General features: G+C 35.2%; 6 protein-coding genes across 6 annotated transcripts; 5 read left to right on the forward strand and 1 right to left on the reverse strand.

Moving 5' to 3' along the window:
• Nucleotides 1-1446: 1446 nt before the first annotated feature.
• LOC103856749 (beta-1,3-galactosyltransferase 6) lies at nt 1447-3386 on the forward strand. Its single transcript, XM_009133875.3, has 2 exons — nt 1447-2172; nt 2675-3386. The coding sequence occupies exons 1-2, from the start codon at nt 1749-1751 to the stop codon at nt 3202-3204; spliced, it is 954 nt and encodes a 317-aa protein (XP_009132123.1). The 5' UTR covers nt 1447-1748; the 3' UTR covers nt 3205-3386.
• A 437-nt stretch (nt 3387-3823) lies between these two features.
• LOC103856750 (mitochondrial outer membrane protein porin 4) lies at nt 3824-6211 on the forward strand. Its single transcript, XM_009133876.3, has 7 exons — nt 3824-4063; nt 4541-4620; nt 4696-4763; nt 5011-5121; nt 5208-5294; nt 5389-5597; nt 5680-6211. The coding sequence occupies exons 2-7, from the start codon at nt 4572-4574 to the stop codon at nt 5978-5980; spliced, it is 825 nt and encodes a 274-aa protein (XP_009132124.1). The 5' UTR covers nt 3824-4063; nt 4541-4571; the 3' UTR covers nt 5981-6211.
• Nucleotides 6212-6502: 291 nt separating this feature from the next.
• LOC103856751 (AAA-ATPase At5g57480) lies at nt 6503-8896 on the forward strand. The gene is made up of 2 exons (XM_009133877.3): nt 6503-8011; nt 8088-8896. The coding sequence occupies exons 1-2, from the start codon at nt 7056-7058 to the stop codon at nt 8668-8670; spliced, it is 1539 nt and encodes a 512-aa protein (XP_009132125.2). The 5' UTR covers nt 6503-7055; the 3' UTR covers nt 8671-8896.
• A 1836-nt stretch (nt 8897-10732) lies between these two features.
• Nucleotides 10733-12886, reverse strand: LOC103856752. The gene has a single exon (XM_009133878.3). The coding sequence runs from the start codon at nt 12831-12833 to the stop codon at nt 10902-10904; it is 1932 nt and encodes a 643-aa protein (XP_009132126.1). The 5' UTR covers nt 12834-12886; the 3' UTR covers nt 10733-10901.
• Nucleotides 12887-13320: 434 nt separating this feature from the next.
• Nucleotides 13321-14686, forward strand: LOC103856753 (DNA repair protein XRCC3 homolog). The gene has a single exon (XM_009133879.3). It carries the CDS (start codon nt 13524-13526, stop codon nt 14424-14426), a length of 903 nt encoding a protein of 300 aa, XP_009132127.2. The 5' UTR covers nt 13321-13523; the 3' UTR covers nt 14427-14686.
• Nucleotides 14687-15774: 1088 nt separating this feature from the next.
• On the forward strand, nt 15775-21910 carry LOC103856755 (afadin- and alpha-actinin-binding protein). The gene is made up of 17 exons (XM_009133882.3): nt 15775-15793; nt 18842-19075; nt 19162-19184; nt 19278-19389; nt 19468-19565; nt 19868-19964; nt 20043-20132; nt 20231-20293; nt 20382-20456; nt 20549-20614; nt 20695-20772; nt 20859-20969; nt 21037-21114; nt 21220-21339; nt 21424-21468; nt 21557-21584; nt 21673-21910. Exons 2-16 carry the CDS (start codon nt 19043-19045, stop codon nt 21581-21583), a joined length of 1116 nt encoding a protein of 371 aa, XP_009132130.1. The 5' UTR covers nt 15775-15793; nt 18842-19042; the 3' UTR covers nt 21584; nt 21673-21910.
• The last annotated feature ends 2020 nt before the right edge of the window (nt 21911-23930 follow it).

Here is a 23930-nt window from a genome sequence, read left to right on the forward strand (position 1 = left end):
TTTTTTTTTTTTGGTGTAAAGCATACTTGCACTTTGGTTTTTAGAAATTTTGATTTTTCACTCGCTATATCATATTGATACTCGTTTTAAAACCTTCGTTTTACCGGTTTCACTTCATCACATGTTAAAAGTACAGCATAATATTTTTACTGGTTTCGTTATATTCTCCTATTGTTTTAAAATCTAAGCTGTACGAAGACATTTTCAAGTTTTATTCGTTACCTAAAGCAAGGGCATCATATCCTTAGACAGTTAGACTTACACCGATCATATTTTGCAACCATCATATCCTCTTATATTTTACAAGTGAGTCTTCGTCCGTCGGCCTACTTTATTCGGATGGATCATGGATATGACCTAGTTGGGCTTAATTTGAATATTGGTCTTTATGGGAAAATGGCTATGTCGACCTTCCTTTTGGGCCCACAAAAGTTCCAATTACATCGTTGACTAAATGAAGAATATAAAGTTCCATATAGTTTTCGTCGTTTTGACTTTGGAAATTAAGTCTAGGCATCCTAAAATACTTACGCATATAATTTGGAATTTCATATGAAAAATATTTCTAAAAGCGTAAAAAAAAGTATTATGTTAAAATTTGAGGTGATTCATAAAAAGATCTAAGCAAGTAGAGAGAGAAAAAGGCAACGCAGTACAATGAGATCTCTAAAAAGTCAACTCGTTAATTAACTTTACAGAGAGGAAGTGGCAAGATGAGACTGTTGCGGGTCACGAAGTTCGAAGCCGACCACGTTCTTAGTTTTATTTTACCAAATTTATATTTGACTCCAATCACCAAACTTTCCATTTTGCAAAGCTATATGTTTAAATTTTAAAATATTTATATTAACGACGTTAGGCTTAGATCCACCGCTTTTTCTCATATAGTGTTTTCAAGTTGATCTAATTTGACTTATATTTGTTGAAATATTGTAGGCAATAAATACGATCATTCCCATCAGAATGATTTAGTTATTAAAAACAATTAATTGGTATTTGATTATTAACACCAATAAATTCAAATTTGATTATTAAAAACACGTAATGATAGTAATTCATTTAAACTATAAGTTACCATAATAATTAAAATTAAAAATTATATCAAAAATTGGGATTAAATCTTCAAGTTTTTGAAAGAAAAAAACTAAATAAATGTTCACTCTAAAAATATATGGAGCTATAAAACTCAAACATTTAGTCACTTCACAAATAGCAATATCTTCATAATTAAAAATGGAATTTAATAGTAATTCATAAACTAGACATAACTATGGTGAAACTATTGAACTCTGAAAACTCCAATATTTTTTTTGGTAAAGCATTCATAAATCACGGCAAAAAAAAAACCCCAATATCATATTATGGTTAATGGTTATGGAGTATATATTGTATTCTGATATAGAAATCTTTTCATCTATTTATTTATTGACTATTGACCAGCTATCTTAGGCTGAATGCACTTTAAGTACCTAAACAAAAAGGACTATTCACGAGTAAATCAGAATCTAGTATCATATTAATATTGTATAAAAAATAAATAAAATAGAAAATCGCATGTTAAATGGCGTGAAATACTGAAGCACAACACTTGCTTCGTTTACAAACTCTGCTTTGAACCTCACGTTCCTTAAGCTTCTCAAAAGTTCTTTTAACGTCTCCTCTAAGGTAAAATAGTTTCTGCTTTTATTTAGTTTCTTCATCTTCTTCCTCTGCTGCAACATCTCCACCTCTATACTGAAGAAATAAAGATGAAATATTCTCCAAGATCGGACGGCAGAAAATTCATCATCCCTTCTTTCTTATTCATCGTAGCTCTCTGTGTATTAGCTTTCATCAACGAAGTTAGATTCGACAGTTTCTTGAGTTTCGGACGATGTGCTTTGTCGAATGTTCCGAGGAACAGCAGTTCATTGGAGGCACCGTTGTTGTCTTCTTCAGATGAAGATGAGATTAGGATACTTATTGGGATTCTTACACTTCCCGATCAGTACCAACGTAGGCATTTTCTCCGGATGATCTACGGCACGCAGGATGTTCCCGCCGGCGTTAAGATCGACGTGAAGTTTGTGTTCTGTAACTTGACTAAAGAAGACCAGAAAGTGCTTGTCGCTTTGGAGATCATGCGTTATGATGACATCATTATACTCAATTGCAACGAGAATATGAATAAAGGTAATTGGTTTATCTCGGTTTATAGTCAATTTCGGTTCGAATTGGGTTGAATTTGATTTATATAGTTCGCTTTGAAAACGAATTTTCCCAATTGAAGCAACTATTATTTTTGTTAGGTTTTGGTTTGGTATATACAGGCTTGGTTTTGATTTGGTATACCATTTTAGAATAAAGTTTTTTTTTTGAAAAAACCATTTTAGATTATAGTTCAATTCAGTTTGACATGGTTTCAATTTTTGTTTTGTAAAAAATCGTTTATTTAGAGATTTTGCAAGCGCATTTAGGCTATAGTTTTCTATTTATTTAATTTATTTCAGTTTAGCAAAAAAAAAAGATGAAGTTTGTTTCACTTTATATTGCGATTTGTTACTATATAAACACACAAAATTCCAGTTGAATTTATTCAATCTCTTTCGGTTCAGTTTTCAGTTCGATTTGGACTAGCTTAACCGATTGGAATAGTTGTAACACTTTTTAACTAATTTAATTCTTCTATTTACAGGCAAGACCTACACATACTTCTCAAGCTTACCAGACCTATTCAACGAAACCGATGCACCAAACCCACCATACCACTACGTAATGAAAGCCGACGATGACACGTACATAAGACAAGAAAGCCTCGTAGCATCTTTAAGACCATTACCTCGAGAAGATCTCTACTACGGCTACGTCATTCCATGTCCAAGCATGGACCCGTTCGTACATTACATGTCAGGAATGGGCTACTTAGTCTCGTGGGACATCGCAGTTTGGCTCAAAGATTCTGAAATTCCCAAGAAACATCTAGAAGGTCCTGAAGACAAAGTGTTTGGCGACTGGATTCGAGAAGGAAGACGAGGGAAGAACCGGTTTAATGCTAAATGGTCCATGTATAATTTCCCCGAGCCTCCTACTAGATGCACACATGAGCTTTGGCCTGATACTATTGCGGTTCATTTGTTGAAGAACCAAGAGAAGTGGATACGGACATTGAACTATTTCAATGTTACTAGCAATCTTAAGCCTTCTAAATTATACCACATTCCGTAGATAGATACATCTGATTTATTATAATGTATACTTAAATTTCATTTTAATTGGTTTTGTGATCGTTAATGTCTTTTAAAGTTTAAATAATTATTTGTCTAACTGAGGATTTCAGATATGTTCAATAGATAGAATACTTGTGGACGTTTTCATGGTGGCCCAAAAAAAACAATGTTCAACATCAATATATATATTATCTGATAATCAGTTTAACTACATTACATTACTTTTTAATGCTAATTTATTATACACCAAAATATAGACGATATTTACATCCAATAATTCTATAAAATAATTTTATCCACACCAAACTAAACTGAACCATTTGATAAAAAATTATATCTGACGGTTTTGTTTGCACAACGTTAGAAATTTTATTATTCTTCACTAATCTGCTTACTGAAATTATAAAACAAAACCGGGTTAACAAGGGAAGCTCCATTTGTTTGCAAACCGATTTCAAGGGTAGTATCGTCATTTTCAACAGCTGACGAAGCGAGTCGGCTTGGGCCATCAAAATGGGCCTCACGAGCTGGACACAGCTTTGCCTGTGACAGAACCTACACTACATCACAGACGAATTAGCAAAAAGGCTTTTCTCAACAACAAAAAAGAAAAAAAAAAGCGTGCGAGCTCGTGACCTAACTAACCTCAACGCCAGGTGACATTATCATTGCTCACGGCGAGAACGTTGGCCTCCTCGTCTCGTCTCGTCTCCCTTTGAGTTTATCGAGGCCCTTTTTACTACTTACCGTCTTCTTCTTCAAAAGCCGCCGTCGCCTGATTCCACCATCATCGAGGGCGACGGAGCAGCTAGGGTTTATCAATCGAACGTGAACCGTTTCGTCGATCTTCCGATTTGGTAAGGAATCTAGATAACGAGCTAACGTTCTTTGTTGATTCATGTGGCCTTCGTGAGATTGGCTTTTGATCGATTCGATGCGATTCTCTCGATCTGTTTACTTCCATAGATAGTTTCGGTAAACCTGAGGAGAACGTATTGTGTGATTACACTCATAGCTTGTTGTGATTCTCTGTGATATTGTATCAACATTGGTTTGATTCGTTATAGTTCATAAACGTAGTTGAAACTGATTTGTTTCCTCTTTGGATTGTAGTTTCATATGTATACGCATGGTTCTTGTGGCAATGTAGAATTGCTTTCTGCTGCAGCCTCTGTTGTTGAGGCTGCTATAAGATAGTTTTAACTTTTAAGTATTTGAAGATTCTGATTGGTTGATTAGCTCAGAGAAGTGTTGGAGCTTGGATTATATCATTTTGTGAATCGTTGAATATTGGTGGCATGCGTTTGATTATGTGTTGCTTGTGAAATTGTCAGTGTTTGGTGAGCTTCTTTTCTACATTAGAAGATGGGAAGCAGTCCAGCTCCGTTTCCAGATATTGGCAGGAAAGCCAAAGGTAAGTTTGGCAGATCTTGGACATTGCTCTCTCTGTGTTTGTGGTTCCCTTTACTGACTATTTGATCATTTGCAGATCTTCTGAACAAGGATTACATTTTCGACCAGAAGTTTACTCTGACGATGCTGAGTGCCACGGGAACGGTATGTTGGATTCTTTAATAGGTTAAAATCCATTTTATAGAAATTGATAGCTAGTATATCCAGTTAATGTACATACTCTGGTTTCCAAAAACATGGACTTTGATGTATCGTAAGTGGGAGAACAATTGTTTTAGCTTAGATTTCATTTAATTAGAATTTTTATGGTGACACTCCCCCCCTTCAAACCAAAGTATGTAATCTACTTTGAACCTATGTTAGTATACGGTAATGAAATTCTCTCCAACAGGAATTCGTGGCGACAGGTTTGCAGAAGGATGATTTATTTTTTGGCGACATAAGCACACTATATAAAGGTCAAAACACCATTGTTGATCTGAAAATCGACAGCCATTCAAGTGTAAGTAATTATCTGTAGTGATACATGCTTTCTGATCTTGTGCACCTTAACTCTCCTTAACCATATTACGTAACATCTTTATGCAGGTGTCGACGAAAGTAACTGTCAAAAATCTCATGCCATCTGCCAAAGCTGTTATCAGCTTCAAAATACCTGATCACAAGTCTGGCAAGGTCAGTGCATAACCCATATGATAAACGGTCACACTCTAGTCTCAGTCAGTTTCTACACTCTTTAGTCTTAACATGTGTCTCTGTTATAATTCAGCTGGATGTGCAATACGTTCATCCCCATGCGACGCTCAATTCCAGCATTGGCCTCAATCCAACTCCTTTGCTTGATATGTCGGCAACTATCGGAAGCCAGACTGTTAGCCTCGGTGGCGAAGTTGGTTTCGACACAGCTTCCTCTTCACTAACCAAGTACAACGCCGGAGTTAGTTTCAACAAGCCAGACTTCTCTGCTGCTCTCATGCTGTAAGTAAACAACAAACACGATGCTCCTCCTTTTTCCAATCTGCTTTCAGTTTTTAACTGAAAAGAGTGATATAACTTCTAGGGAGGATAAAGGGGAGAGTCTAAGAGCTACTTACGTACACACGGTGAATCCAACCACATCCGTCGGTGCAGAACTGATCCGTCGCTTCACAAATCATGCCAACAGTTTCACCATCGGAAGCTCATACTCCGTGGATCCTTTTACAACGGTGAAGACAAGACTCTCTAACAATGGGAAAGCAGGGATGGTGGTACAAAGGGAATGGAGACCCAAGTCTCTCATAACTCTCTCAGCTGAGTATGACTCAAAGGCTGTGAACTCTTCACCGAAGGTTGGTCTTGCTCTCGCTCTCAAACCATAAAAGAAACAAGTGCTCTCTCAGTTTGGAATACATTTTTTTTCACCATGCCCAAAGGAATGTATTTTGGGTTATTAAATCACTTTTGCATTAATATTTTGTTTTCTTTAATCTCATTGTGTGATGTGAAAAAGGGAGTGATAAAACCCCATTTTTGGAAAAGAAAGTTGTTTTTGTTTCTTTAGACTTATGTTTCAAGTTGATCAGATACAAATAGTCCATCAGGATGGGCTGTTATTTGCAGGCTAATATTATCAAGCAATAAAACATTTGGTTTAAGACTATTTCTGCTAATTCGAACTTTTCTGTCTTTGCTCGAGAGTTAAGACCATTCATTCACTAGTCTGCGAGAAGGATCTGTTCTGACAAGACCTTCCTTCGTGTGGAAAGATCTAGCTAGTCTTTTCTATTATCTTTACTGCCTAAATAATCTAAAGCAAAACAAACGAAGTGATATGTGATATGCATCAGTTTTCAGTTTTTTACCACCTCAGCCTTGAATATACTTACGTTTTACATAATTGAAAGCTACTTCCATATTTTATAAATTTCTTTCCTATGAGACTAATCTTAAAAGCAGACAACTTTTTAACGGTTTAACAATATCTAAACTTTCATAGTAAACACTGATTCATTTTTTAAAAACATAAGAAAATTTTGATCAATAATAAAGAGAAAAAATAGTCCCAAACAAATCTTGACCATCATAAATCACTCAAATCAGCAAGTCTTAAACTCAAAGAAAGTTACAAAACCCAAATTTGTTTTTCTTCTTTTCATTTTACACTTGTTCCTTAACTAACCTCTTTGCCTTTGTCACTATCATAGCCTTACATTTATATTTTCTGAACAAATCCTTTTTATTTAACTTTCTCTGTAAAGTTTTCTCGAGAAATTTGTCAAAAAAATTAAAAAAGAACTCTTATTATAAATTGAAAGAGACCATCTCTTCTTAATATCCCAAAGCTTTCACTTTTTTTTTTTATTCTTCTTTCACACCTTCTCAAGAAATCCTCTGTTTTCTCTTCACCCTTTTGAAGCTTCTCTCTTAACTTTGATCTCTAAAGAAACAAAAAAAATGAAAGAGTACTGGACATCACTAGCATCACTCCTCGGCGTCTTCGCTTTCTGCCAAAGCCTAATGCAATCAATAATCCCACCGGAGCTCCGTTTCGCCTTCCTCAAACTCTTCAACCGAACCTTCCACCTCTTCTCCTCCTACTGCTACTTCGACATAACGGAGCTCGACGGCGTCAACACCAACGAGCTCTACAACGCCGTCCAGCTCTACCTCAGCACCTCCGTCTCCATCGCCGGCAACCGTTTAAGCCTCACCCGCGCCGTCAACTCCTCCTCCATCACGTTCGGTCTCTCCAACAACGACTCCATCGTCGACACTTTCAACAACGCCACCGTCCTCTGGGAACACGTCGTCACTCAACGACAAACTCAGACGTTCGCGTGGAGACCGTTGCCCGAGGAGAAACGCGGGTTCACTCTCCGTATCAAGAAGAGAGACAAAACGTTGATCTTAAACTCTTATCTTGATTACATCGTGGAGAAAGCAAACGAGATCCGTCGGAAGAACCAGGACCGGTTGCTTTACACGAACACGCGAGGCGGGTCTCTGGACTCGAGGGGACATCCTTGGGAGTCTGTTCCTTTCAAGCATCCGAGCACGTTCGAGACTCTTGCGATGGATCCGACAAAGAAGCAAGAGATCATGGATGATCTTAAGGATTTCGTGTTAGGTCAAATGTTTTATCAGAAGACGGGTAGGGCTTGGAAGAGAGGTTACTTGCTGTATGGGCCACCTGGTACTGGTAAGTCTAGTATGATCGCTGCCATGGCGAATTATCTAGGCTATGATATTTACGATCTTGAACTCACTGAGGTGCATAGCAACTCGGAGTTGAGGAAACTGCTGATGAAAACGAGTTCTAAGTCGATAATAGTGATCGAAGACATCGACTGTTCGATCAACTTGACGAACCGGAATAAGAGCAGTGGACTCAAAGCCGGTTCTGAACATAGGCAAGTGAAATATTAGTTTTAATAATTATTTTAAAATTTATTTTTACTAAATCGTTTAAGACCACCAAAATCTCAGGATCGGCTCTGAAACACGAATTGGGTCGGGTTCGGGTGAAGAGTCTGGTAATGGGAACACGATAACGTTGTCGGGTTTGTTGAACTTTACGGATGGGCTTTGGTCTTGTTGTGGAAGCGAGAGGATCTTTGTCTTTACGACGAATCATATAGAGAAGCTTGATCCTGCGTTGCTTAGAAGTGGGAGGATGGACATGCATGTGTGCATGAGTTACTGTGACTTCCCGTCGTTGAAGATTTTGTTGAGGAACTATTTAGGGTATGAGGAGGAAGATGTGGGCGACGACGTTTTGAAGGAGATGGAGAGAGTGGTGGAGAAGGCGGAGATGACGCCTGCGGATGTAAGTGAGGCTTTGATCAGGAATAGGAGGGATAAGGAGAAGGCGGTTAGGGAGTTGTTGGTGGAGTTGAAGAGTAGATGGGAGAGAAATGTGAAAGGTGGGAAGTTGAGGGGTCAAAGTGGAAATTTGAGGGAGTTGGAAATTGTGGAGGAAGAAGAGAAGAGGGCTATAGATAGTCAAAATGAAGATGGTGATAATGTTGAAGATGAAACTGAGCTTGAGGACAATGCTTGTAAAGATTAGAGAGGATTCAAAATAAACAATGTAGAACAAAATGGTGAAAACTTGTTATCTTTCTTCTTTTCTTTATTTGATGGGTTTTCTCTTTTTGATTTTGGTTGTTGAAGTGGTAGATGAAACCGTGAAAGTGACATAGCAAGAACATGTTAGAGTTGTGAAAGTTTTAACTAAAAGAAAGTGATGGAAAAGTCTCACAAAGGTGGTCAATAAGGCAAGTGGTTGATGAGGATATTGTCTGTGGGGAATGTGAATGGGAAATGCAAAAAGGTTGATCTCATTAATTAGCATTGTCAATTGCAAAATAATACTGGGCCAAAAATTAGTCAAATTTTAACCATGTGTTGTCAATAATTATAGTATGTAAAGTATACATTCTTATATTACTGCGAAATTTTTGATTGAAATCGAGAATCCTCCTAAGTTTAAATTAAAACATATGTATAATATGCGTTTTGTTTCAAACGCTACTCAGTTATATAACCATATATGTACATGATTCTACCAGGTGATTCGTTTTATAATGGCTATTGTATCATGTACAATCACGGTTTGATTATCAAAGTATTATTGTTATTTTTACTCAACAAGTTTATATGATTTAAGAAAATATTGACGGAATTTATCAAAAACCTATACAAGAATTTGGATATGTACTTTGCTTAAAACTAAGTGTAAGCCAACCATGACTGAAACTATATCATAACTCGGAGATATATTTTAAAATATTATAACATCTGAAACAACCGATTCAAACTAATCTTTTTAAAGTCTATTGTCTAAGTCAAGATATTTGAAATCTCTATAGTTTGAAATATTGTAATATCTGAAAGTTCAACCAATTCAAACTTCCAAAACATATTTTCAAACATAAGTTATCCAGTCTCGAGGATTTAACTCAATTGCTAAAATATTAAAAGCACAATAACTACAATTGTCTTTTCATATATGATAAGGGATCAAACTGATTATTATAGTACCTAAAGCTCTAAAGTACACATGATTCTCGCATTAAGACGATACTGGATAACTTCAAACGTTTTCAGACATCTTGCAACCTTCATGTAACGCATGCAATGCCATTTGTTAATCCTGTGATTGTTATAATTGGTAGTTTTGTGTGGTGACAATATAGCTGTCATGTATTATTAGGTATGGAGTTTATAATCATCTTTCCACTATAATATTAATATGCGTAGGTTCTTATATGTCAATGAACACACGTTTTTATATGTTCTTTTAATCAAAAGTGAAGTGTTAAAGACTTAAATTAACGATTTGGTAGATCAAGTTGCTCAAAATCTCGGTTTTCATCTCTTTAGAGGTTTGTGTTTAGTATCACACCGCTTGTACTCACTTTAAGGTTTTAAAATAGTTCTGTTATTATTCAATTGATTTCTTATAATCAACTTGACCACTAGACATCACTCTAGAATAAAACACAAATTTGTAAAATCTTGTTATTGTTTTATTTTTGTAAACCGTAGTTAGGACGGATTGCAATTGGTGCTCAATATACACGACATTATTTTTTTTTTTTTTTAAATAAAGAAATGACATGGTGGATATTTGACCTAAGAATGACATTTATCATTGATGGATTTCGCTGGTATAGTGGTTTCATATTTTTAAAAGAAAAGAAATGTAAATCGTTTCTGGGGTTACGACCCTTCAACAAAGCCTTATTATTGAGACCAATAGACCATGCAAAGGCGTAAACCCATAGAGCAAATGTCATTAACCAAAACATCCTCATGATCAGTTTTTTTTGTTCTTATACATGTAAACTTGCACACACACATGGCACATTTTGCATTTGTTATGCTTATTTTTCGCAATGTAATAATTAGTAATAATATTTAGAGATAAACCATTTCAAAATAGTTTGTATGTTGCCTTTATGGGATAAAATAGCTTATCATTTCAACAAAACTACAATTATTCAAATAATTTTATATAACTATCGTTTGCAAATGATTAACAAACTGGAAGAATTTTACCAAGTATATTTGATAAACTTAATATTGTATAACATATTCCAGTAATGATAATTAAAACTAAATGTAAAAAAAAATGTGATAAAAACAGATAACATAACAATGAGTAGATGTCAAGATACACAAGTACACAAAACCTTACATGAAAAAAAAACAGAATTAACTCCCAACAACGGCCAAACTCATTATAACATTTGAAAAAAATTATAAACAAATGAAACTCTCTTAAAAGAAACTTTATCAATTGCACATGTAGACTCCGGTTTCGAACTTGTGATCTACCTCATAGAAATCCATATTCCCCTCAGCAGCTGGGCGTAAACTGATACCAGACAAAGAACTCTTTCCCTGAACAGAGAACTTCACATAGCAGATGATCTCCGGTTCTTCCTCGCTGTTATCTGAGTCTAAAGGCATCCGCGCTCTTAGCCTCCCGGGACTTCCATTGAGAGGAATCTCAGGGACTTGCCATTTCAGTTCTCGATCAGTTCTGTTCAGTATCGCCTTCGGAGAAACCTTAAGCAACGTGGGATCAACAGGGAGTTTCAGAATAAAGTCGACGTCTTTCAGAGGCTGAGGTAGGTCCGGGCTTGATACGTATTGTATCATCAGCGAGAGTAAAGTCCCACTGACACGTTTCACCATTCGGACTCTAAGAGGCAAAGGTGTTAGCTTAGGTTGCAAACTATACTTCAAGATAGGGATTGGTTCCTCTGACGGAGCGGTTCTCACGTGAAACAAACCGTTCCCTAAGCTACTTATCCGAGAACTCTGCATAGAGAATCTCTTAACAGGAGTAGTACCTTCAACACGGAACGAGAACTCGGTTTCTTTCTCTTCACCAGAGCCTTTAGGCGGCATTGTTTTTAAGTAGATGACACCCATTAGTCCTACTCTAGCAAGCAATGATTCTCTAAACTCGGTTCTAATTTCCTCAGAGATATACATTTCAGGACCTTTCATCTCAGGCTTCTTAACAAGGTTATCGACATTACCTCCATCTTTGCCCTCCACTGCCTTGGGATCACTGGTGTGCAAGAGCTCAAGCCCGCCGAGTCCTTCCTTCTTTTGAATCTTCTTTGGTCCCATAAACTCCGAAGGATCCAACCCACCTCCCCAAGCATCACTAAACGATTCAAAAGTCTCTCCAATCGTCGCCTGCTCGTTGCTGAACGCAATCCCACCGTACTCCCCTTCGAACCCTTCCACATTGATGTGTGTAGACTGCGTTGCTTCCGCTGGAGGCAATGTAGTCACCTCAAGTCCCGCCAAAGCCAGAGTCAGATCCTGCGAGGAAGGATCCTTCGTCTTCTTGAACCCGCCTACAAGTTCTTTCTCCTTATTGATCTCCTCACTCGCCGCGAAAGGATCTTTATTCTCCACCTCCGGCTCTTCCTTCACCTGCTCTGTTTCTTGCACCACAGGAGCCAAGCTCGCAGCCATTTCATCACCAGCAGCGATAGTCTCCGCCGGCAACTCGAATCTCGCGTTTGAGAACGCGTTCACAGCAGCTTGATGCTCCGCGGCGTGAGACTCCACCGCCATCCAGCTATCAGCTCCTCTGATCTTATTCTCCGTATCCAAAGCCGAATGAACCATCTTCGCGATTCCATCTCCGTGCATAGCGCCAAGCATCGCTGCAAGACGAATGTTACTAACCCCACGCAAGACAATGTCAAGCGCCATGTAAACCTCAGCGTACTTCCTCCCAAGCTTCTCGGGAGTCACCTCGACTCCACGGCAGGCGGTTACGATAACGCTAACGGCCTGGTTCACGATGTGGATACACTCGAAGACGTTGATCGAGTTGTCGTGATCCGCGACGGTTACGCCGAGGATGTAGATCGAGTTCACGAGTCGGTAGACGACGCGGTACTTGCTCTCCACGCCGACGATTACTTGTCCGTTGGAAGCAGCGAGGGGATCGTCGCCTACGAATTCCGCGGCGGCTGCGTCGTCGGGATCTGCGGCGGAGGAGGAGGATGAGGAGGAAGGTTGAGTGTGTTTGCGATTGGAAGGAGGTTGTTGCTGCTTTGAGGAGGAGAAGGCTTGACGCGTTTGGCGGAAGTAGGAGAGAGCGATTAGGGCTCTCGCCGGCGGGAACCATTCTCTGGTTTGGAGTAGAATGTCAGATCCGTTAACCGGTTGAAGAGCTAAGGCTAAGCACGACATGATCGCGATTCGAATTTGATCTGTGAGATTCTATAGCTCGCGAATCTTCAATCTCGATGTAGCCTCGGTTCGATTAATCATTTAGAGTATCATCAGATCTGAGAACAATCGGGGAAGAAGAAGAAAGAAATGGTAAAGAATGTGATATTCGTGAAAACGACATCGTTTGCTGCATTATTCTTGTTTTACTGTTTTGGGCTTAAAACTGAGCTGGAACATAGGCCTAATTGAAGAGAAACTGTTTTCCACTTTTCAGGTTTCTGGTTTCAGCATCAAGGCCCATTTGGGTTTTGTATGTTTCGGTTAATAATATTTTGAATACAAATATTTTGATGGAATTTAAATCTAAAGTGAAATCCATTATTGTTCAACTTGTGGATTTGAAGAACAAGAGCAAACAAATCCATGCTTTTTATCTCGTTTTTGACGTAATTTAAGTAGATATGATGCTTTGTTGTTCTCTCTGGACGATCCACGACAAAGAAAAACGATAAAATTTTTAAGAGAACAAATCAAGTAACCCAGTGGCTTCTCCAAGCAATCAAATAAAAAAAGGGTCCATGATACGGCATTGTTTACTACACCACTTTCAACCTTTTTGGGCGTAAGTTTTGAAAAGCCCAATTGAAGAACAACTTTTACTTTTGTTTTTCTATTTGAAATGATAGCTTTTGGCGGTGAAATGGGAAAATGAAGCCGCGGAGCCTCCTCTCACAATCGCCGACGACGAGCCTGAAGCTAACCACCGGCTGCGAAACCCTCGACGCATGTCTCCACGGCGGATTCCCCTGCGACTCTCTAACCGAAATCGTAGCGGAGAGCGGCTGCGGGAAAACACAGCTCTGCCTTCAGCTCTCGCTCTGCGCCCAGCTTCCGATTTCAAACGGCGGACTCGACGGCTCAGCTCTCTATCTCCACTCCGAGTTTCCCTTCCCGTTCCGCCGTCTTCACCAGCTCTCGCGATCGTTTCACCTATCGAACCCTAGTATCTACGCGGACCACAACGATAATCCATGCGATCATGTGTTTATACAAAACGTCCACAATGTAGACCACCTGTTCGACGTAATGTCTAAGATAGAATCTTTTGTTAAAAACTCGAAAACGAGGCTTCCTCTGAAGCTGATTGTGCTTGATTCCGTCGCGGCGTTGTTCAGATCGGAGTTTGAGAACACGCCGTCTGATCTCAGGAAGAGAGCTTCTTGTTTTTTCAAGATATCTGGGAAGTTGAAGCAGCTGGCGAATAAGTTTGGTTTGGCTGTGGTGATTACGAATCAGGTTACTGATTTTGTTGAGTCTTCTGATGGGTTGAGTGGGTTGAGGATTGGGAATTTGAGGTGTTTGTATTCGTCTGGGAGACGAGTTGTTCCTGCTTTGGGTTTGGCTTGGGCTAACTGTGTGAACTCTAGAGTTTTCATCTCACGAAGTGATGATAGTATCTGTCAAGAGAGAAGGGAGGATGATGAGAGGAGCGGTTCGAGTTATGTGTCTAGAAGAGCTAGGAGACGGTTTGACATTGTTTTCTCACCTTATTTGCCTGCTTCTTCTTGCGAGTTCGTGATCACAGGGGAGGGGATTTGTGGAGTTAGGTGATCTATGGTGCTACACAGGATGTTTGAGTGATATTTATTCAGATTTTTTTTGGAGGGGGGATGGGCTGCAGCAAGTCAAGTTCTTTCATATTTCTCCTCTTGTGTATATGTGATATTTAAAAAAACTCATATTTGCTTGTCTTTAGTTTATAAACATTCTATAAACAAGTCATCATGATATTGCGGTCTGTAAGAAATCCTTTGCATTTCATGATATTGATAATGATTTGCAAATTGCAATGGAAGTTTATTGCATGCTTCTCACTTTGTTTTCTGATTCTCTAACGGTGATGCATGCTTCTCACTTTGTTCTCTGATTCTCTAACGGTAATGCATGCCTGAAGGGGTGCCGTAAATTACATATTTCGTTGTTTTCTTTGGACGTATTGGCAACTCAAATGTATTTAAGTGGAAATCTCTCGTTTCTGACTTGAAACTAGAGATATCTTCCTATCTTTAACCCTTTAATTCTTTTCTGTTTCATTGAATGGCAGAGAGATGCTGAGAAGATGGACTCTACGTTTCTGGAATCAGGAATGGTAGTTCGAGAGCATCAAATCGACACAAGATCCTTAGATAAGAGTAAGACACTCAGGCTGAGGCTAGAAAAATCTGTTGAATCATCTCTGGGACACAGACTGAATAAAACAGTAAATTTTGGATCGTTATCTTACCATACGTATGCAAATTTTTAATAAAGTTCGCCCCTAGTTTAGCCCTCTCCTTCTAATTTTTTTTTTGTTTCAGTCGCCTCAACGTAGCTTTTTAGCTCAAGTGTTGTGCCTCTTTAGTCTTTTTCTGCTGGATTTTCTCCTTTTTTTGCCTTAGCCTTGTGATTGCTTTTAGCTTTTAGGTTGCTTTGGTGGAGAGGTTTTTAGTCACATATCTTTGACCTCTTCAAGTTTATGGATACGGTGGTTTTTGTCTTTCCCGCTTTGTCACATGCATGATATTTATGTTCTTTTGTCCGGGCGTTTTGGTGGAGTGTTGTTCTAGATGCATGAACTGGTGATTTCTTTGTCTTGATTATGTACAAGAATACGGTTTCATGTCTTCTTGGTTGATTATGTATTTGATTTCTTATAGCTCACTATATCTTCGAGGTTCATTTGTAGCAATATAATAAGTGTTTTTTGCTCCTTCCTTATCTCCTATCCTATCCTATTCCTATACAATGATACTCATTTTGTCAATGTGTTCATTCATCTACATTAGCACAGAAAAGTCAAAAACATCACCAATTTGGGCCTTACATAGGCCCATTATATCCAATTTAAACTGCGTGGGCCCATGTTTCTCCTTGCTTAAAGATGAATCACAGTCACCACCATCAGCAAATGAGAGCTCATAATTAAAAAAGAAAAATCATCTATATTATTAAAACTCAAGTACACTTTAGTAATGTTTGGAAACATGAATAGTACTATAACTGAAAATTGTTTGGAAACGAAGATAGCAGTACTACATTAATTGTATTTCCATATTTCACTCATATTAATTATATTGTCTTAACAATATTTCACATCATTAATTATATTACCATAATAATAATAGTGTAGATTTTATTTAGTAGTTAATCAATATTAGTTTTGTGTCAATTATAAAATCAAAAAAGTAAAATAACTGAGTTTTGCATAAGGTTAAGCGTTTGTTTTAATTTGTTATACTATAACATTTTTTTTTTCAATCAGTGGAAAATTACGTAGCCAAAAACATAATTCAAAAACATGTTTAGTGAATAAAATCATAACTTAAATCAAAATAATAAAAATGAATTACATTCATTGTCACTTAATTTTTCACTCAATATAATTGCTTACTAAATAAAAAAACTCTTTCAGTTTCACTTAATTTAGCAAAACACATAAAAAATATCATTTATATTAGTTTATAAAATCAGTTAGGCATGAACACTAAATATCCACTTAGGTACGAGTCGTTCCTTTCGGGTATCGTTTTATTTTGTTTTAAAATTACTCACTCCTTGAATATTATAAATTTATGTGTAGGTTTTGAGTTGAATCCTTTTGAGTCTGGATGAGTTTGGTTCTGATGTATATGACCCTAAAATATCTAAATAACCAATGTATTTGAAACGGGTTTGGATATTTGTACCAAAAATAACCATATTATCTGATTCGATCCGGATCTTTTGAATACAATTAGTTATATTACGACATATATAAAATATAAAACACTAATTATGAAAAACAAATATTAATGTATAAAAATATAAGTATAGTTTTATTTTAGTAATTTCATTAATTATATTACTTTAACAATATATTACATCATTAATTATATTTACCGTAAAAGTAATAATGTAGATTTTTATTTATTAGTTAATCAATATTAACTTTGTGCAATTATAAAAAAAAATAAAAATGTAAGATAACCGAGTTTTGCATATGGTTAATAGTTTGGTTTAATATGTTTTACTAAAACTTTCTTTTGTCTTAGTTCCAATTGGTGAAAAATTACATAGCAAAACACATAATTCAAAGGCATAGTTTATATGAACAAGATAATAATTTAAATCAAAATAATTAAAAAGTATTATATTTATTATCACTTAATGTTTCACTTCATATAACTATTTTATTAAATAAAAAATTCTTTCTATTTTTCTTATTTTTGCCAAATATATAGAAAGAGTTTCCTTTTTAATCTATTTGCAAAATCAGTTAAGTATGGACATTCGGATACTCATTGAGGTACAAGTTGTTTCTTTCGGGATTAATTTTTTTGGATTTTTAAATTAGGCGCCACTTGGATATTATAAATTTATGTATGATGCTTGAGTTGGATCCTCTCGGGTCTGAATGATTTTGATTTTGATGTGTAGAAATATAAAAATATTTAATTAACCAATGTATCTCAAAAGAGTGTATATTTGTACCAAAAATAATCTTATTACCCGATTCAAACCAAATATTTTGAATACAATTAGTTATACGACGACACATCTTAAATATATAACACTAATGATAAAATAACAAATAATTTATAAAACCGTAAAAATTAACACCCGCACGGGCGTGCGGGTCAATCTCTAGTCTATCTTATTAAAACTCAAGTACAAAACTAGAGTGTCTGGAAACTTGAATAGGACTTTTAAAAATTTAGAGTGTTTGGAAACATGGATTGCAGTCTTTTAAAAAAAATATTTTTGTTTGAAAACAAAGATAGTAGTATTAAGAAAAAAAAGTAATGGGCTTATGTTTTTTTAAAAAATTGAAAGTTATCTAGGCCACTTTTAAAATATACCAAAATGGGTCAATCTAATTCCCTAAAAAAATTTTTTCTAAACTAACCATAAAACAAAATTTAAACTTTATATACATATTTCAAATCAAAATAATAATTCAAATTTGATTTATATCAAAAATTGATTCAAAAATATACATATATTCAAAAATGGAATTTTACTAAACTATTTTTCAATAACCATTATAAAAAAATATTGTCAATATATATAAGAAAAATATAATACAAAGCCCAATTTGAAATACCAACTCAAATTATGGTTTTCATATTTCATATTAAATTTTAAAAATATAATATATGTAATTATTTATATGATGGTATGTATAAAATGCTATTAATTATATGATTACTTATATGATGGTACATATAAAATACGATTAATTATATGATGATAAAATATGATATATAATAATGACTAGGGATGGGCTTTTGGATACCCATACGGGTTTAGTTCTGATCGGTTTGTATTTTGAGTTTTCGGGGTCAAAGATTTCAGCCTTATTAGAATGTTTCTAAATTTTGGTTTGAGTTCGATTTGGATCTTTGCGGGTTTGGTTTGGGTTTGGATAACTAATTTAAATTATTTTTAAAGTCTTAAATCATTATATATTTTAAATTTCTCAAAATGTATAAATAAAATAATATATTACGTATAAATTTGAATAACATATGTCATAATACTTAAGCTTAACATATCAATTGGCTTGATTTAAAATTTTGGATACGAAATCAATAATTATTTTAAGTATTTTTGGTGATTTGAGTATACTTTAACTATTTCAGATATTTACTTTTGACTATCTATATATATTTTCAAGTATTTAAACTAATTTAAAAGTATCATTTTTGATGTTTTATATACGTTAAATCTAAAAATAATTAATATATATAAGTATATAAATCTATTTTTAGATAAATTCGGATACCCAAATACTTCGGTTCGGATCAAATTCAGTTCTCTAAATAACAAAATTTTGAATAATTAGAATATTTAATCAATTTATGTTTGGGTTTGGTACTATATTTTTGGATCGGTATCGGTTATGTTCCTCGGATTCATTTTTCCAAATCCTAATAATTACATGAAAAACAAATATCAACATATTTTTCAAAATATACACCCGCGCGCCTGCGCGGATCAAAATCTAGTTTCGATTATTACTGAAACAAAAAGCAAAGAAAGAGAGAGAGGTTTTAAACTTTTAATTAAACCTTTTTTTCTGCAATTCTCCAGAAACATTCCGTTTCAGATAATTTGATTTTCGAATTTATTTTCGCTCTCTCTCTCTCTCTCGATTAGATCTGTTCTTGTGATTCATCGTCGCCTCACGCCGTTGCTTTCATTCGAAAATGCCGCCGACTGATGCTGAGTTCGATCCCAAAGTAAGATTACTCTCTCTCTCTCTCTCTCTCCCGATGCGTTCTCTCTCTTTATATGTGATTCATTTCGTTTCTTGCTTGCCTCACAGGTGTTGCATCAGTCCGCGACGGGGTTAGTTCTCTTCTCCCTCCCTCCTTAGGGTTTTATATATTCTCCAAATAGTTAGGGGTTTATGATTTTGTGTGTGTGTTGGTATTTGAGAAGGGATTACACATTCGCGAACGTTGACAATCTGGAGCACTGTGCAAAGTACTTGAACCAGACGATGGTTACGTTTGGATTCCCGGCTTCGCTCGATCTCTTCTCCAAGGATCCGGTGTGTATTTAATTGTTTGTTTGATTCGTCTATTAATCCTGCAATCATCTGTTGTGGTGACGGTTTATTGTTGATTAGGTTTCTATCTCGAGGACCTGTAATTGCATGTACTCGTTGCTTCAGCAGCGACAACGTGACTTGGAGTTCAGAGAATCTGCTAATGAGCTGAGGCAAAGGTGAGTGAATGCTTTTCAATTTTTTTTTTTTTTTTTTGTCAATATGCTTTTCATTTGCCTTTACACTTAGAGGGTTGATAATTGGTCATTCTTTACTTATTTAGTGTTGTTTTCAGCTATGATAATATTTTACCTCAACCAATAAATTTGTGATCTTGTTCCATGGACATACATACAGAGTTCAAGATTATCGTATTTAGTTTATTAGCAAAAATGTTGTAGTTGTATTACTTTGATGTTAAAACATTTTTGCTCTGGTTCTTGTAACTGTTAAATGGTTTTCTTATGGTTCTTGTATGTAGACAACAATCGGATATAGCTAGACTTGAAGCTAAAGTTGAGAGGCTTGACGCGCAGCTCCAACACAAGGACAGGGAAATTGCAACGATTACTAGGACTGTGAGTCTTGTCAAGTTTCAGCTGATTTGGCTTCCTTTTTTTTCTTGCGTAGACTCTTGATTGATTCTCGTTGGGCAGGAAGCGAAAAATACAGCAGCTTTAAAGTCGCAGATTGAAAAGCTGCAGCAGGAGAGAGATGAGTTCCAAAGAATGGTGATTGGTAACCAGGTCTGATTAGTTTTTGATGCTGCTTGTATTAACTACTTTTTCTTGGTGAAACTTTATTGATGGGTTGTCTACATTTATTTTTTTCGATCTCTGAATAGCAAGTCAAAGCTCAACAGATCCATGAAATGAAGAAAAAGGAAAAGGATTACATTAAATTGCAGGTTGTGTATCGTCTCTCTCGTGGAAGTGACTCTTCTGTTTATCATGTTTGATCTGCATTATGAAAGATAAATTGTGTTTCTCTCGCAGGAACGGTTGAATCAAGTATTGATGGAGAAAAAGAAAGAATCGAAATCAGGAATGGAGATCATGAATTTGCTACAGGTCCTTTTACTAGCATCCTTATTGTTTTTTTCGATCCTTGATGATGCATGTTGGACTCTCCACTTGACTGATAATCTGATGTACGTATACAGAAAGAAGGGAGGCAGCGTGGGACCTGGAATGGCAAGAAGACTGATACTGACTTCTACAAAAAGATAGTACGAGTCTTAACTATAAAAAATTCATCAACATTACGCAGAGTTTCAACGTCATTTCTTTAAAAATGTCATCCTTGCAGGTGGATGCATATGAAGCAAAAAACCAAGAGTTAATGGCTGAGAACACAAACCTAAGAGCACTGCTTCGATCCATGCAGGTAAGCTCTATCTTCACACTTGGTTTAATCTCAGTGTGGTAACATGTTTATTCATAAGCAAGTTTTTGTCTTTGGTTATATTGCAGACAGACATGCGTGATTTCTTAAACGCTCCAAACGGGTCAGCTAATCCTTCATTGGCTGGCAACGAGAAACGTGAGGCCGATCCTTCACAATCTCCACTGGGTGGAAAGACGGTATGATTGAATCTTTCTTCATGGTAGATAATTGATTGGCCAATATCTAATTGTAGTCATTACACAGGATGTCTTTGATCTACCTTTCCGTATGGCTAGAGGTCAAATAGAAGAAAGTTTGCGCACTAAGATGGCTTCCATAAAGGTTTTTTTTTTTATTACGGCCATTTCCATTTACGCAATATCAATCTTTGTCAGTGCCTAACTAACTTCTTTCTTCTTATTTCCCTTGGTGGGATAAAAAATAAAGGAACGCATGGTTCAGTTACAAGATGCACCTAAAGGAGCATCTGTCACTTCTGAAGCAACGGAGAGAGAGCTTGAACTTGAAGCTCAGCTTGTCGAGGCAAGAAGCATAATCCAAGAACAGGTCCTCTTTCTTTACTTTCCCACTTAGACATTTTGTTCAGCCATCTATTTCCTTCTACAATGATGTTTTTTTTTATCCTTGCAGGAGTCCATAATGTGTAAACACCTCCCAAAATCAGAGCAGCGAAAGGTATTCTATCTTTGAAACTAACACATAGCTTTGGATTGAACAAAGATGATAGTGCGAATCAAATTAACAATTGAGAAACGTGTTGCAGGGAATCCATGGTTCCATTGACAGCTGAGGTATCTCGTCTTCATATCTCTGTTGTACTCTTATTAAACTGTTTTGGTGTATCATCTTTACTCATATAATGTATCTCTCTATCTACAGGGAGTATGAGAATGTTGGAACTCGAAAACCATGGATCCAAGTGAAGTTAGTTTGCATTAAGAGACTGTCAGAAAATGTAGTAGTCGTGGTAGTATTGTATTTGACCATCATCACCAAACCTCTCTCCTTGGATTATCTTAGTTATGTATATTCAGCTTTTAGTTGTGTCACTATCAAAAATGCTTACTCCTTTTGGAGAATCAAAATCTTAATATCATTATTAAAAACTAACTTTAAATATGTAAGTTATGAACAAAATTGTGTTGATGTGTCAATTCAATAGGCTCTTTAACATCATTAAACTAAAAAGCCATCATTCACTAGATTAATTACAAAACATGTGATTTGTCTTATCTATTGTATATGCTATTGATTATATTTATGATATAATCACGATATTTATGAGTAAGAAAATACCATTTTTATTACTTATTTTAAGTCAAAGAATAAATCACGATATATTAATATTGTTGGACATTTTTTCTGAACATTACCGGTGGACTTTTTTTTGACTAACGAGTAATATTTGTATATGAATTTTTAGTATGCATACCATAGATTTGATTTTGTAGCTGATTTTAAAAGTGTTATTTTTCATGAGAAACTATTATCAAGAAATGAGACATACAAAAAAACAGTGGTGAACCAAGCTTGATCATTATGAATGTCAACAGAAATATTCGAACAAGTTTAAACCACTGCAACAGAACCATTATATGTTGTTTCATGGTTCGTTGTTAACGTAATCAAAGTTTGAATTCTACAGGTTTGTGAATTGTGATCAGCTCTATTTCCATCGTGAAGGCTGGCTTGGAATGTATCCCTTGAATTGAACCAAACATTTTCAGTCCTAGGAATTAAATGATATTATTAAATTATAAACTAAATGTCATTTATACGGTTAAGTTTTTAAAAATACATATATAACATATGGAGTATACGACCATAGTTTCCAAGAAGTAATAACGTAATATTATTGATGTATTATTAACATCGAAACGATTGCTAAATTTGGTAAGTAATAATTAAGTCTTATATGGCAACTCAATATACACATAACCACTAATTAATGTAGTCTACTTTATATGATAAAATCAGATTTCATTTCCGTTTTTAGTTTGACGAGTTTCAATTACTACATTGTGGATGCACGAACCAATCATATGCCGATAGTCCATAAAGTAAAGCCCAAAACATTTGATATTTGTTAAGTCTCTATAATATATGTACGAATATAAAAGGCCATTAATATTATTATTTTTAATCAATTTTTGATCAAAAAGCAGTGAATATATTTTCTGGTTTTATGCATGTTTAATTAAACTTCTATTAACTTAAAAATCAACAAAACTAAAAATTTTAAACAAAATTACAACTATGTAACTTAAATATTTTTTAAATAGTTCACTCTGCGCCGGGCAGATCACTATCCAGTTATTATTATTACTAGGGTTTGGTCCGCCCTACGGGCGGGTTAGTCTCTAAAAAATACGTAAATATATCATTAATGTTAATGAATGTTTATAAATGTATCTTATATATTAAAATAGAAGTCACAACCTTGATTCATGTGTAATTTTTTTTAAAAATGAACTTAATGGATCTATTCCTAGAAAGTCATGTTACATTTAATATTTAATTTTATCATTTAAATTTTGAGTCTACCAGAATTTTTTTTGGGGCTATTAATAATTGGATTTAAACAATAGATGATCTATTGGATTTATAGATAATATAAATTAAATATATATAATTTAATGTTGTAATACTATATATGCTAAATATTTAAATATTTGTTGATGTTATCTTTTAAAATTATAATTTGTTTTTAAATAACAAAAATCATATTATCTAACAATGATTAATATTTACTACCTTAAACCAATGAAAACAAATTTTAAACTATATAGTTTATTTTAAAAATTAGTTAAAAACTAAATGTTTAATTATTTAGTCGATAATATAAATCTATGAAGCGAAAAGTTTAATTTTTTAAAAACTTTCTAAATTTTTGAAATGTTGCAATACCTTTGAATATGACAATAAAATAATATTTTACTAATCTTTATATATATAGTTACGATTTTAATAATGAAATAATAATCCGAAAATATATATATAGAAGAAGATACAAATACATGTGAAAGTTTGAAATAATCTATTCAATAAAAAAAATGTACAGTAAACTTATTATGTTTTAAAAATTGATAGACACATATATTAATATATATACCAATTTAGAATTGAAACAAAATATT

This window comes from Brassica rapa, chromosome A03 (genome assembly GCF_000309985.2).
Source record: "Brassica rapa cultivar Chiifu-401-42 chromosome A03, CAAS_Brap_v3.01, whole genome shotgun sequence".
Classification (NCBI taxonomy): domain Eukaryota; kingdom Viridiplantae; phylum Streptophyta; class Magnoliopsida; order Brassicales; family Brassicaceae; genus Brassica; species Brassica rapa.